This window comes from Parasteatoda tepidariorum, chromosome 6 (assembly GCF_043381705.1).
Source record: "Parasteatoda tepidariorum isolate YZ-2023 chromosome 6, CAS_Ptep_4.0, whole genome shotgun sequence".
NCBI lineage: Eukaryota > Metazoa > Arthropoda > Arachnida > Araneae > Theridiidae > Parasteatoda > Parasteatoda tepidariorum.
Window position 1 is genome coordinate 66,505,076 of NC_092209.1, and position 16,475 is coordinate 66,521,550.

The 16,475-nt window shown below is 30.7% G+C and overlaps 2 protein-coding genes across 2 annotated transcripts in view; both read left to right on the forward strand.

The window, feature by feature from the left end:
- The window catches only part of LOC107445592 (acetoacetyl-CoA synthetase-like), a 42,447-nt gene extending 38,574 nt beyond the window's left edge, over positions 1-3,873 (forward strand). The window contains exon 19 of the mRNA XM_071182461.1: positions 3,648-3,873. Coding sequence (XP_071038562.1) covers positions 3,648-3,803 — 156 coding nt within the window. The 3' untranslated portion in view covers positions 3,804-3,873. The remainder of the gene's footprint in view (positions 1-3,647) is intronic.
- A 5,869-nt stretch (positions 3,874-9,742) lies between these two features.
- LOC107445593 (acetoacetyl-CoA synthetase) overlaps positions 9,743-16,475 on the forward strand; it is a 34,414-nt gene continuing 27,681 nt past the window's right edge. The window contains 3 exon segments of the mRNA XM_071182467.1: positions 9,743-9,908; positions 11,726-11,851; positions 14,865-14,968. Coding sequence (XP_071038568.1) covers positions 9,845-9,908; positions 11,726-11,851; positions 14,865-14,968 — 294 coding nt within the window. The 5' untranslated portion in view covers positions 9,743-9,844.

A 16,475-nucleotide genomic window follows, 5' to 3' on the forward strand; every position in this document is an offset into this window, starting at 1 on the left:
TGACGCATTCACATACATTATTAATACAAATACATTTTCCAGGGCGAGGCAATCACAAGCACTTCCACTGGTTCAAGAGGTCCACGAGAGAAAAATGCACAATATTACCGTGATTACAGAGCACGGAAGCGAGCGGAGCAGGAAAAAGAGTCGTTGAATAGAACTAGTGATCCTTCTACGACTGCTGATTCTTCTACAATTAACGTCGCAGGTTGCGAAGCTTAACTTCTTCCGCGCGGAGGGACTCCACGCACTATTTTTTTTTTGTAGAGATGGTTTCTGCTTTATTTATATGGTTAAATGAAACAATGTTCTTCCGTATATTTCTCAGTTTACATGATCTTTTTTGGACGTAATAAAGAAGCTTTAAAGAAGAAAATTGATTTTTAAAAAAAACTTAGAATGAAAGTTAGTCAAGCCAACATATATAATACACTTTATTTCAGAATTTTTACCTTTCTTGCAATTTAATAGAAAATGTAATCTTTTTGGGATTAAATTTAAATCTCTGTACTCAGTTCTATATTTCTCTTTTTATATAATTCGAGTCTTGTAAGAACTAATTCTTCAAAAGTAAATGTCAATAATAAATTAAAGTTAAAATCACAGCTTTCGTAAATAAATATGCAAAACTTATACTTATTTGTTGAAATTGTATTTTCATCCAATTCTCAGATGTAAGGAAATCGCTTCACGAAAAGTAAATACCCGACTGATATGAAAATTGCATTTGATTGAAAGTGACTTTCAAAGTTGGTTCTGATTGATAAGCATATTAAGAATGTTCTGGAATAAAATTATACATTATTTATTACATTTCCAATCAACCATCTATAATATTGAGTTTGACCGAAGACTTTTGCACGCTAGTGTATTATTTAGAAATATACCATAGTAATCAAAACCAGAAATTCTGATTTTCAAAATTATAGTTCTTATTACCACATATTTAGGAAAAACTACGAAACTGAAAAGTAAATTTAAACAAATAAATGGTTCCTTATACTAAACTCTATTAAATCATGATAAAATTACCAAATTTGATCACATATTATAATACAATATTTTGTTGCTAATTTTATCAAAAACTTTGCTAAAGAAAGACAATTTACCGGGCATTCTTGCGTTACCCTAGAGCTAAGCACAATATAAATTTTACCTTACAATTTTTTCTCAGTGTAAGATGGGAAAATGGCTATTCGGTGAGTAATACAGTAAAAAGAAAAAAATATGAATTTAAATCCATATATAAACCATGCTCAATCCCGCAATTTACATAATCTTCTCGAGTTTCAAAGTTAATCAAGTATGTATTTCAAAAATTATACCAAAAAATAATGTAAGTTAAGTAGGAAAACGACACAGATTTGCGCGACAATATGATATCCAAATTGCTATCATTCAAATGCGAATCCAATGTATTAGCTTTCAGTTTAAATTTAAAAATCAGTTATATATTAATTTAGATATTACTAATGAAGTGCTGTACTACATATTTTATATGTCTAAAACAATTATGTATATAACTGCATTAAACTACAGTCTCTCTATGCTTTCAATTGTATTCTGCTTTTCAATGACCGACAAACTGTTTAATATTAAAGACTGCGGTGGGATATTTAGGAGTCAACCACTTTTTATCGCTAGATAAACTGATGTTAGTTAAACTAGCAAGTTTCATTTTTTGCGAGGTGAAGACATTTCTCAGAAAAATGGTTAAATATCGATTTATTCAACTTTTATTTTACCATATTCAACCAATACAGTCAATGAACCATGAAAAAGAAGGTATTTAAATTGTTAAATAAGAGAAAAATCGACTATTGTTTCACCTAATATGGTAAAACAACCATACTTTTATCAGCAAAAACTAGTCTCATCTTATGAAGCCACTTAGCTCCTCACGCAACTGGTTACGCACTATAGCCGAGAGAGCTAATCTGTCAATCTCATGACTGGCTGAACAGGAGGTTCAAATCCCAGAGTTGACATCACAATATTCCTTCAGCACATGAAGAGTTTTCAGTGTTCTGCACTTCTCAATTGGTGACCCTGGACGAGTAGAATATAAAACTCTCATTTACACATAGATGGAAACACCATAGAGACGTTTAATACTAAAAGCCCTGTATTTCCTGTAACTCATGACAAATGGCACTACTAGATAAACTATTTAAATCAGAATCCATGTTTCACTCAACAAAGCACTACTCAACCACACCCTAACTCTAGTGTCTATTACCTATCAAAGATATTAAGAGAACCTACCTCCAATGTCCAGATAAATTTCTTTTTTATATTTTTGAAAGCATGCTAATTGTAAATGGATACAAAACCCTATAGTTTTGCATTAACAATTTTATCACCATGCCAGTAGTAAAAAATATTAATACCGTGAAGGTAAAGAAATGTTTATAACCGTGAACTTTACGGTTAATTAGATGAACAGACTGATTCCGATTTTTTTACCATAATTTCAGACTGAAAATTCTAACAACGTAATAATGAAATTGATCCCCAAGTTTATAAAGTCAAATGGAACTAATTTTAATTTTCTTCAAAATCTAGTGGATACGGAAGAATTTTAAATTATGAATAACTGAATTTAAGTAATTGCTTCTGCATGTACTTTGCAGAGAACTTTATTTTTATTGCAACCCGTTGAAATTTAGTGTCATAGGAATAAAAATGCTGTGTTGTGGCAGTTTGAATATGTAATATTTATAAAAACTACGCATACTCTATTAGTTATTATGACAGCATTACACCATAGGCATTTTGCCTATTCATATTTTTGATCATAATTACATAACTACATTAAATGTTTTCAGCAAATTGCACGGAATTTTATCGTCAATAAAACACAGTGATATGGGCAGTGATTTTGGCTTTTAAAANTATCGGCTGGGATTCGAACCCGGTTCGCCGCATTGGAAGGCGAAAGCTCTATCCCCTGAGCGATGATTGGTCGATTCGAATTTTGCACCCGGCTAGCACGGACCGCAGAACTGATGTAAAATATCCTTAATGATAGACGGATCATGGGTTGAGCCTCCCCCCCCCCTAGCCGTAAGGTCAACCATGGGAGATTTTCGTGGTTTTTCTCGATGTACGCAAATATAGGTTAGTTCCATCGAAAAGTCCTCCGCGAAAGCAAATTTGTCCCCATGTTTTTGATTCAGAAGTTTCCTAGTCTTCTGGATTGGATTCAAAGTTAAAAGGCTACAGAATTGATCATTGATAGTCGTAAACTACAAAAAGTGGGTAGGCTGTTCAAAGACGATTATAAAATTATAAACTACAACTTATAATTTAATTTATCGAGATTTTTAAAATTATGAGATATATAAATTTTTATTGATTTTAAATTATGTAGTTCTGAATGATGCAAAATCAAAATCAAATTTGAGTGGAATCAGTCGAATAATTTCTAAATTTAATTTTAAAATGTCGTAATTTCAAATTTTCATTAGTTTAGATCTAGATGGTTATAATCAATGTGGATAATGTATAACTTCTTCGGCAAGGTTTATTTACAAACAGTAATACAGCCTCTTAAAAAACTTTTTACTGAGAACGTCTTAAAACAATCGACTTTATTGTTGCATTCTTAATTTATTTTCTTGGCTTATTAATTTTTTTTTCAGTATAATCTGAATAACAAAAGAATGGAGAGCGTTATTCGCAAAATTGCTGCAACAAATGAAATTCCAAAAGTGAATAACATCAGAAATCCAGATAGCCTGAAGAATTTCTGCAACATACCTGAGATCATCAATTTTATGAACTACAACAAGGAATGAACTTTACAATATAAATGTAATTTTTTTTCATGTGTATATATTTTGTTGAAATAAATTGTTATTAAGAATATGACTAAATGAAACAATGTTCTTCGGTATATTTCTTAGTTTACATAATATTTTTTTGGACTTATAATGAAGCTTTAAAGAAGAAAATTTATTTAAAAAAAAAAACAATTTAGAATGAAAACAATGATATTTAATAAAATATTATTAAACAATGGATTAAAAAACTTCAATAGATCTGGGCTTTGATTTTAAAAAACTTGAAATGGACGAATTCCTAAACCATTGTTATGCAAAACTAAGCAAATGGAATATTTACACAAATATTAAAAAAAACTACAGTTAAAATATTATTTATATAAAAAAAAATATGCTCCTAAAATAGACAATAAAATATGACGATGTCATTATCTCTTTTAGGAATAACATATTATTAATTTCGGTTCCGTCCTTTAAGCCTCATTACCATTTCGGTCCCGTTACCATTTAGTCTCGTTACCGTTTTAGTCCCGTTACCGTTTTGATCCCATTACCATTTTGGTCCCATTACCATTTTGGTCCCTTCCCAATTCAATCACGTTACTTTCCGTATGTTTTCATACAAACATTCATCCCTATTTCTTTCTTTTTTATTACAGTGATCTTGCGTCAATGGCCCTAAATATAATTTTTGAGTTTATTGAAATATTTCTTATATATTCATTTATTATTTTCAGTGACAGAAAATCAGATATTTTAAATGCTCATTAAGTATTTAAAAATCATCAAAAGTGGAATTAAACGTCCAAATTATTAAAAATATTTACGAGGAACTGAAACAGTAACGGGACAGAAACGGCGGGACCAAAACAGTGGGACGAAAGTTGCAGCTCTAAAATGTCCTGCTTCGTTTAATTTAGTGATTATTTCCATTACCACTCTTGAAAAAAACACGTCTTTAAATAAAACTAGTTGGAAAGCTCAAAATATATTGTTGGTTAGTTCTTAATTTATATATTTTGAAATGTTTTTTCACCCATATTAAAAAATGTTAAAGCAGTTTTTGTTCTTAAGTATAGAGGAGGAAAAAATCTCATGTTATCGGTATTTTAATTGATCCTTAAAATATTTAACATTACTCAAGAAGCAAACAAAAGGTAATTATTCAAATTGTGATAGTATGATAGTATCTACTATTGATAATTTATGATGACAAGGCGAAAAATTATTATTAGATGATTTTTCAAACTATTATTAAACAAAATTAATTCAGTAAACAAATCGTTTTTTCATCAAGAAACGAAAAACACTTCATATGATGTATACCATAAATAATAGATGCTGTAAATACGTGAAAGGCATGTATAGTTAATATTTTTTGGTAAGTACCTAAATATATTTAGAATTAATTAGTTTAATTAAAAGAATTTTTTTTAACTTATTATAGGTTTTTGGTTTAAAAAAAACTGCACCCTTCGGCAACCTGGCATTCACTTTTAGAAACAGTCCATTTTTTCATCTAAAATAAAAAAAATTGGTAGGATTTTTTTAGTGATTTTTCCTGTTAATATTACAGCATTTAACGTAAAAATTCAAAAAACACTAGAGCTCAAAAGCTTTTGGTCAACGCGTAAAAAGCATTTTAACATTTCTATGCGGTTTTTTTTTTCTTTTTGTAGAGATGTTTTCCACTTTATTTAGTCAAGCCAACATATATATTACACTTGATTTCAAAATTTTTACCTTTCTTGCAATTAAATGGAAAATTAAATTGCAAGTAATCCTTAATGTAATCTTTGGATTAAATTTAAATCTTTGCACTCAGTTCCATATTTCTTTTTTTTTATATGAGAGTCTTGTAAGAACTAATTCTTCAAAAATAAATATCAATAATAAATTAAAGTTAAAATCAGAACTTTCGCAAATAAATATGCAAAACTTATTCTTATTTGCTGAAATTGTATTTTCATCCAATTCTTGGATGTAAGAAAATCACTTCACGAAAAACAAATACCCGACTGATAGGAAAATTGCATTTGATTTAAAGTGATTTTCAAAGCACTAACTTTGCTTTCTGGTTGATAAGCATATTAAGAATGTTTAGGAATAAAATTATACATTATTTATTACATTTCCAATCTACCATCTATAATATTGAGTTTGACCAAAGACTTTGCACGCTAGTGTATTATTTAGAAATATACCATAGTAATCAAAACCAGAAATTCTGATTTTCAAAATTATAGTTCTTATTATCACATATTTAGGAAAAACTACGAAACTGAAAAGTAAATTTAAACAAATAAATGGTTCCTTATACTAAACTCTATTAAATCATGATAAAATTACCAAATTTGATCACATATTATAATACAATATTTTGTTGCTAATTTTATCAAAAACTTTGCTAAAGAAAGACAATTTACCGGGCATTCTTGCGTTACCCTAGAGCTAAGCACAATATAAATTTTACCTTACAATTTTTTCTCAGTGTAAGATGGGAAAATGGCTATTCGGTGAGTAATACAGTAAAAAGAAAAAAATATGAATTTAAATCCATATATAAACCATGCTCAATCCCGCAATTTACATAATCTTCTCGAGTTTCAAAGTTAATCAAGTATGTATTTCAAAAATTATACCAAAAAATAATGTAAGTTAAGTAGGAAAACGACACAGATTTGCGCGACAATATGATATCCAAATTGCTATCATTCAAATGCGAATCCAATGTATTAGCTTTCAGTTTAAATTTAAAAATCAGTTATATATTAATTTAGATATTACTAATGAAGTGCTGTACTACATATTTTATATGTCTAAAACAATTATGTATATAACTGCATTAAACTACAGTCTCTCTATGCTTTCAATTGTATTCTGCTTTTCAATGACCGACAAACTGTTTAATATTAAAGACTGCGGTGGGATATTTAGGAGTCAACCACTTTTTATCGCTAGATAAACTGATGTTAGTTAAACTAGCAAGTTTCATTTTTTGCGAGGTGAAGACATTTCTCAGAAAAATGGTTAAATATCGATTTATTCAACTTTTATTTTACCATATTCAACCAATACAGTCAATGAACCATGAAAAAGAAGGTATTTAAATTGTTAAATAAGAGAAAAATCGACTATTGTTTCACCTAATATGGTAAAACAACCATACTTTTATCAGCAAAAACTAGTCTCATCTTATGAAGCCACTTAGCTCCTCACGCAACTGGTTACGCACTATAGCCGAGAGAGCTAATCTGTCAATCTCATGACTGGCTGAACAGGAGGTTCAAATCCCAGAGTTGACATCACAATATTCCTTCAGCACATGAAGAGTTTTCAGTGTTCTGCACTTCTCAATTGGTGACCCTGGACGAGTAGAATATAAAACTCTCATTTACACATAGATGGAAACACCATAGAGACGTTTAATACTAAAAGCCCTGTATTTCCTGTAACTCATGACAAATGGCACTACTAGATAAACTATTTAAATCAGAATCCATGTTTCACTCAACAAAGCACTACTCAACCACACCCTAACTCTAGTGTCTATTACCTATCAAAGATATTAAGAGAACCTACCTCCAATGTCCAGATAAATTTCTTTTTTATATTTTTGAAAGCATGCTAATTGTAAATGGATACAAAACCCTATAGTTTTGCATTAACAATTTTATCACCATGCCAGTAGTAAAAAATATTAATACCGTGAAGGTAAAGAAATGTTTATAACCGTGAACTTTACGGTTAATTAGATGAACAGACTGATTCCGATTTTTTTACCATAATTTCAGACTGAAAATTCTAACAACGTAATAATGAAATTGATCCCCAAGTTTATAAAGTCAAATGGAACTAATTTTAATTTTCTTCAAAATCTAGTGGATACGGAAGAATTTTAAATTATGAATAACTGAATTTAAGTAATTGCTTCTGCATGTACTTTGCAGAGAACTTTATTTTTATTGCAACCCGTTGAAATTTAGTGTCATAGGAATAAAAATGCTGTGTTGTGGCAGTTTGAATATGTAATATTTATAAAAACTACGCATACTCTATTAGTTATTATGACAGCATTACACCATAGGCATTTTGCCTATTCATATTTTTGATCATAATTACATAACTACATTAAATGTTTTCAGCAAATTGCACGGAATTTTATCGTCAATAAAACACAGTGATATGGGCAGTGATTTTGGCTTTTAAAACTTTTGATTACTAGGTATTGCCTTAAGAGATATTTCAATTTTTTTTTTCATTTTTTGTGTTAAAAACTCTTTATAATGATGTAGACAACAATGTAATAATATAAAAGAAACTCGTTGCATTATATGTAGAATAGGGTACTAGACTTTACAAAGCAATTAATTAATCAGAGCGAACTTCTAAATCGATCGTAATATAACTTTTACTCACAAACTGTTTAACTGTTAAACATTATTGCAAGATTATGAACAGAATAAATTTAAAAATACTAAAATAATTCGTAAAAAAAAGTAGTATGAATTTTGCAAAATCAAAAAAAGGACGCTTTAAATTTCATTGTGTTTTCATTAGATAAACTGAATCATGGTTAAAGACGTAATCAATGTTTTTCCGTGATTTTCATAATTAATGAATTTGAGCCGTGGTGGCTCAGGGGATGGAGTGTTCGCCTTCCAATGAGGTGAACCGAGGTTCGATCCCGGCGATGACTGGTTGATACGAATTCCGCATCCGACTTGCAGCAACAGTGCTGACGTGAAATATCCTCAGTGGTAGACGGATCGTGGGTCAGAGTTCCCTTGCCGTTAGGCTAACCGTGGGAGATTCTCGTGTTCTTTCTTTCCATGTAATACAAATGCGGGTTAGTTCCATCAAAGAAGTCTTGCACGAAGGCAAATTTCTCCCAATACTTAATCCAGGAGTTCCCTTGTCTTCTGAATTGGGTTCAAAATTGCAAAGCTACGGAGTTGAACATTAGTAATCGTGTTGCGCGCACTTCGAACTTTCGGAGTGTCTGTTGGAGTGGTTTGTTACTCCTCTGAAAACATTAAATTGACAGAATTAAGTTTCGGTCGTGTGTTGGCAAGAGATATTTTCTTTTCAGATAACGTAAGTGACGTCATCCATGCATATAATTATGGAATCTGTATACAAGGCATGCATTGTTGTAAGCATGTGTTCTTGTCTTGTCTCTTCACTATGTCAAGTCACTGTGTTGTTGTTTCCAGTGATGTACCAACATTTTTGTTAAGATGTATTTGTTTTTAATATCTTCAGTTGTACGCTGTATCGAGATGGTACTGCATAAAGTAAAGAAATGTTTAAATCCTCAAGTTTCTTTATGTGAGTTAACACTTTCACTCACTACTGTGCTACTCCGCTAACGCATCAACAGTGTCCCCGGATGCCCCCTAACGGGGACGGGGCGGGGTTAAGCTAGTTATTAGTAATCGTAAACCCTAAAATATTGGCTGTTCAACGACAGTTATATAAAATAAAATTAATGAATTTCATTTATGTTATTCAAATTTGAATCACTGAAATTGTTAAAAAAATAAAAGAAAAGCAATAAAAACTAGTTTAATAGTTTAATAAAATTTTCAAAATGAATGAATTTCATCGAAATAGTTCAAATTTGCATTTAAAAATGGCAAAAAATCGGATCTACAAAAACTAATTCAATGTAAAAATTTTATATTTTTTAAATTTCTACCATACAACATTTTTACATTATTTTAACAATATTACAATATTTTTACATACTGTTTGTATTTCAACTTAAAAAAACAACTTTTTTAAGGAGAGATAAAACTGCCGTTGTAAAAAAGAAAATCACTTTTGTTGATTAAAATTACATGAATCAAGGCTTTTCGCTTTCATTCTTAGATATAAGTAGAGCAATAATCCTGATAAGATTACTGAATAACAATATCAACTCAAGTTTTATTTTATTGATAAGATGATAATCACAATGTTTAATTACATTTAGAATTCTCTAGCGAATACAATACCTCACTAAGCACGTGGATACTTGTTCCAAATAGAGACGTTCTCATCCCATTGAAATCATGTCGTCTGTCGAAAATTGTTTACCTGAAGTTCAAAATAAAACTCGTTCAAATCAAGGAAATGGTAAGCATTAACAACAGTTTCAGCAATATTTCTTATTTCTTGACAAATATATTAATGTTCGGAAGCCATTAGAAGTGAGACCCACTAAATTGAAGGTACTGATAAGTACTTACAACAGTTTAAGCAAAATTACTTATTCCTTTATTATTGTAAGGTTAACATGGAAAGTTTCACAATTTTTACAAAAATATTGGAAGAACTGATAAGCAAAAACAGCATTTTACGGAATATTTCTTATTTTTTTGTAAATAAATTGTTGTATGGTTGTAATACATTGTTGTAAGAAGCCATGGGGGGTTTGACTCACTAAATTGGAGGAACTGATAAGTACTTACAACAGTTTAAGGGAAATTACTTATTCCTTTATTATTATAAGGTTAACATGGAAAGTTTCACAAATTTTTACAAAAATATTGAAAGAACTGATAAGCAAAAATAACATTTTACGGAATATTTCGTATTTCTTTATAAATAAATTGTTATAAGGTTGTAACAAATTGTTGTAAGAAGCCATGGGAAGTTTGATTCACTAAATTGACTGATAAGTACTTACAACAGTTCTAGCAAAATTAATTATTTCTTTTTATATTATAAGGTTAACATGGAAAATTTCACAAATTTTTACAAAAATATTGGAAGAACTGATAAGCAAAAACAACATTTTGCGGAATATTTCTTTATAAATAAATTGTTATAAAGTTGTAATAAATTGTTGTAAGAAGCCATGAGAAGTTTGACTCACTAAATTGGAGGAATTCATAAGTACTTACAACAGTTTAAGCAAAATTACTTATTCCTTTATTATTATAAGGTTAACATGGAAAGTTTCACAAATTTTTACAAAAATGTTGGAAGAACTGATAAGCAAATACAACATTTTAAGCAATGTTCCTTATTCCTTTTCAAGTATAATGTAAGGCAGACATGTTAGAATTTTATCAACTTTTTAAAAAATATTTAACATATTAAGTTTAATATGTTAAAAATTTTATTTTTCAAAAATAACAAATTAAATTGTTCATGATAAATCTCCTAAGTTAACGTTATTAGAGAGTCTATAGTGTTAGTCATCAGTTTGTTTTTTAATTTACCTCTTAAAATACAGTTTAATTACATTCTGAATTTTCAAGAGTGATTGATTAAATTGCATCAAATCTTCCGGCCTGAAGTTGGTGAGAGTTGTTGTGAATAATATTTGATGAAAATAATTATTGAAACCTTAACAGAGATAATAAATGTTTAAAGAAATGCTTCAGGCAATATTTGTGTCTAGAAATATATAAAAAAAAATTTACTGGTGAGAAACACCAAATTTGAACTAAAATTGTTAAATGAATCAATTAACAAGACTATACGGAGACAATTCTCTTTATTTTTTTATTTATTTATTCCAATAGCAACTAGAATAATATTACCATGAACTGACTTTTTTGGCATTTTTTGTTTCGTTTGAAACAAATTTTTAACTGAAATCTTGTTTGAAAGAAGTATTGTGACAGAAATATGAATGCTAATACTTTATTATAAACTGTATGATATCAACCCATACAGCGTAATGAGCACAGTGAATAGCGTACAGCGAATGCAATGTCACTTCTTTAAGTAAATCAGAAAAAAATGAGAAGGAAATTACTGAGGCCGTCAATATGGAGTACGCTGTTTTGGGAGAAAAAAAATATCATTTAAATTTGCGAAAATTTATTCCATCTGCATGAGCCTTGATATAAAATGGCTAACTTTTTCATTTTCATAAGTTTCAGACCCTCCTGCCACAATTTTTTTTTAAATTTCATATTTCTTAAAAAAATTCTTTTTAGATGATTCCAAGAAAACAAAGTTATCTGCTATTACCGAAACCGTTCTCGCTTGGGACAAGAAGGTACCCCATACTGCATCGGAGCAGTTCCGAAAAAGAATAGCCGAAAAATACAACATTACATTAGGTAAGTTTATTTTTACACAACTGTTTTCTTTCTTTCTTTTTTTCATTTTACTGTGTTTATAACCAAATAATTATTTTTAAGTAATAGTTAAAAAAATTATCACAAAATCATATTGGACCTTTTTTTTAAAGAACTAAGTAATTAAAGTAACATAAATGATATATGATTTGTTAAAATAATTTCTCAGTCACGTATAAATAAATAAGAAAGATCTTTAGTTTTTAACTACAAAAATTTTCAAACTGCGCATATTATAAATGTGTTAAAACATTTTAAATTATTCAATTTTTCAAGTATGTAAATACCATGTTATCATCGGTGGTATGTCTAGATCAGCGGTTTCCAACTAATGGGCCGCGGGCCACAGAAGTACAGGTACTAGTCCATACTTGCTAAGTTGTACTGGTCCATGAATAATGGTTGAGAGTCTAAGTTAAGATAGATGTTGGGGTTTAATACCAGCTTTTAAGAATGATTCACAAGCCCTAGGGAGATCTGGCACTTCGCACAATATATTTTAATTTTTCTTGAACAGTATTTTTTAATAATTACTATTCCTATTAAATACTATATTCCTTTTATATTTTGTTCCTGTATTTGTTCTGTCAATAGGCCTCAAAAAATGCTTCTTTTACAAAATGGTCTTCCCCACTACTAAAAAGGTTATGAACCGCTGATCTAGATCAGTTGTTCTCAAACTTAATCCCGGAGTCGCGATGGCTCAGGGGATAGATCGTTCGCCTCCCAATGAGGTGACCGGGTTTGATTGCCAGCTATGACTGGTCGACACCAATTCCGTACCCGGCTCGCACCGACTACAGTGCTGACGTAAAAATATCCTCAGTGGTAAATAGATCATGGGTTAAAATCCCACTGCCATCGGGTTAACCATGGGTGGTTTTCGTGCTTTTTCTCTCCATGTGACGCAAATGCGATTTAGTTCCATCCTCCATGAAAAATAGTTTATCAAGATGCTTGATCCAGGAGTTCTCCTGTTTTCTGGGTTGGGTTCAAAATTACAAATTAACGTAGTTGAGCATTGATAGTCATAAACTCTGAATTGGGTCAGCTGTTCAACGCCGTTTATGAAACAAAATAAAACTTTATCATAGAACAACTTTGAAATTGAAAATTCACCTAGGAACACTAAAATGTATCTCGCAACTTTATGCAGTATTTGTCAAGTAGAATCATAGAATAAATTTACAACACAAGACAATTTGACAAATTGACGGTATAATGTAGTTTTAATTGACAAATTGACAACTCAAGGTAGTTCTGTCATTTAATCTTGCAAGACATCGGGTTTTAGCTTTTATTTACTGTCACTGAACATGTAATTTGCACTTGAAAAAAAGGCACTTGAAAATTTATTCAAAGCATATATTACAGTTCAACAGTTTTATATTTTATGAATTTGGCCTTATAACGTTGGTTTGATTTCGTGAAACTGAAGTTAAATTGAAGGATAAGGGTGTTTTAATTTGCACAATGAGATTATATCAGACTTAATTTTGGAACTTCGCGTTAATTTTGATTGTTTCAAATAATTACAGATTTATTTTTAATTTAAAATTTTCAATCATGTCCTATAAAATAATTATTTCAAACGTGCCCTACCTTTGCAAATGACTAAGTGCTTCAAAGAACGTTGTTTGAAAATTTCTGACCATGCATCACTCTGAATCTAGACATTTTACCTAGATATTCATAATCTTCGGAACCTAGACATTCATACATTTATGAAGAGACGATTGAAATATATTTTATGATAGTACATACACACAATAACATTTGTAAAAATAATTTTCTGGGTGTTGAAAAACACTGGTCATGCAATTTCTTTCGGCATCAACTGAAAATGCAGCATTAAGTCAAGATTTTTACGTGAAAAGCAAATTAATAAACTAACCTGCTTTTTCTTGATCAATTTATCTGAGGAAGCATAAAAAGTACATTATAATCATTACATTTAACATCCTCATTAAAAAAACAAAAAAATCTGCATTGTGCGGGTCAAAAATTAATAGCTCAGGTATAAGAATAAAATACTATTGAAACATAATAAAGACGGTGGGATTAAACACATGAAAACCTGTTTGAAAAAGGTTAATAGTAACACCATCAAGTTTCACATCGCTATAAAATAGGTATTGTTTTATTTACTCCTAGCTTTGTACTAATTTCATGGTTTTCAAAGAAAAAAAATTTTGGCCATAAATGTTAACATGTTTGCTGTCGATCTCCATCATCGCAATATGCTACTCTAGTGACTATCACGTGCTGGCGGGAGATTGGCTGAATACCCATACGAGCTCTTCTGTAGTGATACACCTTTTGAAATCATTTTATTGATACATAAGTAATACAAAAGGGGAAAGAATCTAGTATTCACTCACCAGGTGTGTCATCTCGAAAACAGGTCATCTATGCACAGCCAAGCAAACTTTCTACTGATTCCTAAATGGGTGCAACCCTTACAGCAAGAGGGAACTTCGCCAAACTCACCCTTTGGCTCACTTTATCGATGTTTTTGGCGCACTTACTATTTTGGGACTCCTTGCTCTACATCAGTAGTGTAGTTAGTAAAGCCTGGTGGAAAGCCATGGTTGCGAGTTTAATCCTGGCAACCGATTAAGGGACAGCACATATACGTGGCAAGGGACACCTTAAATGTGTCATAGCTGAAAGTCTTCTTGTTGATTGTGGGGTGGATGCTTGAGATGAGGTACCAGCTTGAGCGCCTTCCACGTGTCAGGGATCAAAATCACGTGACATTCCTGCCAAGGCTCTGAATAAACCTGAGATATAGCTCTGGAAAACGAAGCTAGGTGCTTAGTGTGTGTTAGAATCCTAATGTGCTTCCTTTATCCTTAATTTTTGGCAAGGATTCCATAAAATATGTACTAAGCTTGTAAACAATGTTCAATCATTTGCTTAATTCTAAAAACAAATATTAGACATTATGCAAGCAGTCAATAATTATAAGCACTAAAATTACTTAATATTTTAGATAATTACTGGGATTTGCATAAATGGAGTATTGATCATTTTGAGCAGTTTTGGGAAGAAACCTGGAATTACTTTGGTTTTATTGCATCGAAATCTTATGATCAAGTAAGTTATCTAAATTTTTCAGAAAATGGTTGACTAAAATGAACAATGTAAGTAAAAAACAGTTGAATGAACAAACATTTGCTTACTCTTGAAATTTTTCGTATTTTCGTTCTTTTAAAATACAATAATTTAAACAATAATGCTTTGCAATCAATCTTAATTACTCTTAATCGCTTTAAGAACTTGAAATTGAAGACTTTCAAACTTTACAAGACTTCCTATTTCAACAGCATAGTATGACTCATTTTAACTTAGTTAAAACTGCAATACGTTCTCTTAAGTTTCATCTTAAAGTTATAAGAGATTTAAAGCGCGCGTTCTTAGAAAAAAAAACTAGCAAATAAAAGTTCAAAATACATTAATAAAATTTAAAAAAACACAATTGATGTTTAGTATAAGACTTAATCAACTTTTACATTGATATAAAACTTAATGAATTTACAAATCATTGTTAAACTTACTAAATGTACTCACTATCAGATAAATATTTCAATACATTGCTTTGTATTGTTTCGAAAAATTTACTTCATTGTTTTATAACTTCCCTAAAGCAGGTTTAGACTAAATGATTTTTTCAGTTTCAAGTAAGACTGTATATTTTCAAGTATGTGACATACAAAGATAGTTGACGCATTAAAAGATACATACACTTATTGAAATTACAGTGCATGCCACAAATGTTAAATGAGTGCACTGTTGGTCAACCAGCACATATACAAATTGTAATCCCGTTTCCGTCTGTAGATTCAATAACATGTTTCTGTCAATGCCTGTCACAGAAGTAGAGATCTGTCTTTGGAGTATTGTTGATTTAAGCTTTTTCTTTAGCAATCTGGCGTTAGAAGTACATAGACTTTATTCATCACTGATTTCAGCATTACGGGTAAATAAACTTTGTCCATCGAAATTTGGAATTAGGGGTATATAAACTTTATGTATCACAAATTGGGATTACAAATAAATAAACACTGTCCTTCAACAGTTGGAATAAGGGGTACTTAAACTTTATGCATCTTAAATCGGCATTATGGCTAAATAAACTTTATCCATCACAAATTGGCATTCAAGTCAATTCCTTTAGTACACTCTATAACAAAAAAATCGACGCACCAAGGAGTTGTCTGATTGAAACGAAAATTGGTGGATAGGAAGACAATGTACAGAATAGTAAATGAAAAATTTCAGAACAATTGAATAATTTATTGCAGAGTTACAGTAACAAGTTCAATAAGGTGTTGACCCGCCTCTAGCCTGGATACAAGCTGCCACACGGCGTGGCATAGACCGATAAAGCTCCCGGATGGTTTCTTGCGGTATTTCCTACAAAATTCGATCCAATTGTCGAACGAGGTCATCAACATTCCGTGCCAGATGCAATCAGCTTCCCATCATATCCCAGACATGCGCGATGGGAGAGAGATCTGGTGATCTAGCAGGCCAAGGAAGAGTTTGACAAGCTTGCAGACAGTTCATAGCAACACGTGCCGTATGTGGTCTGGCATTGTCC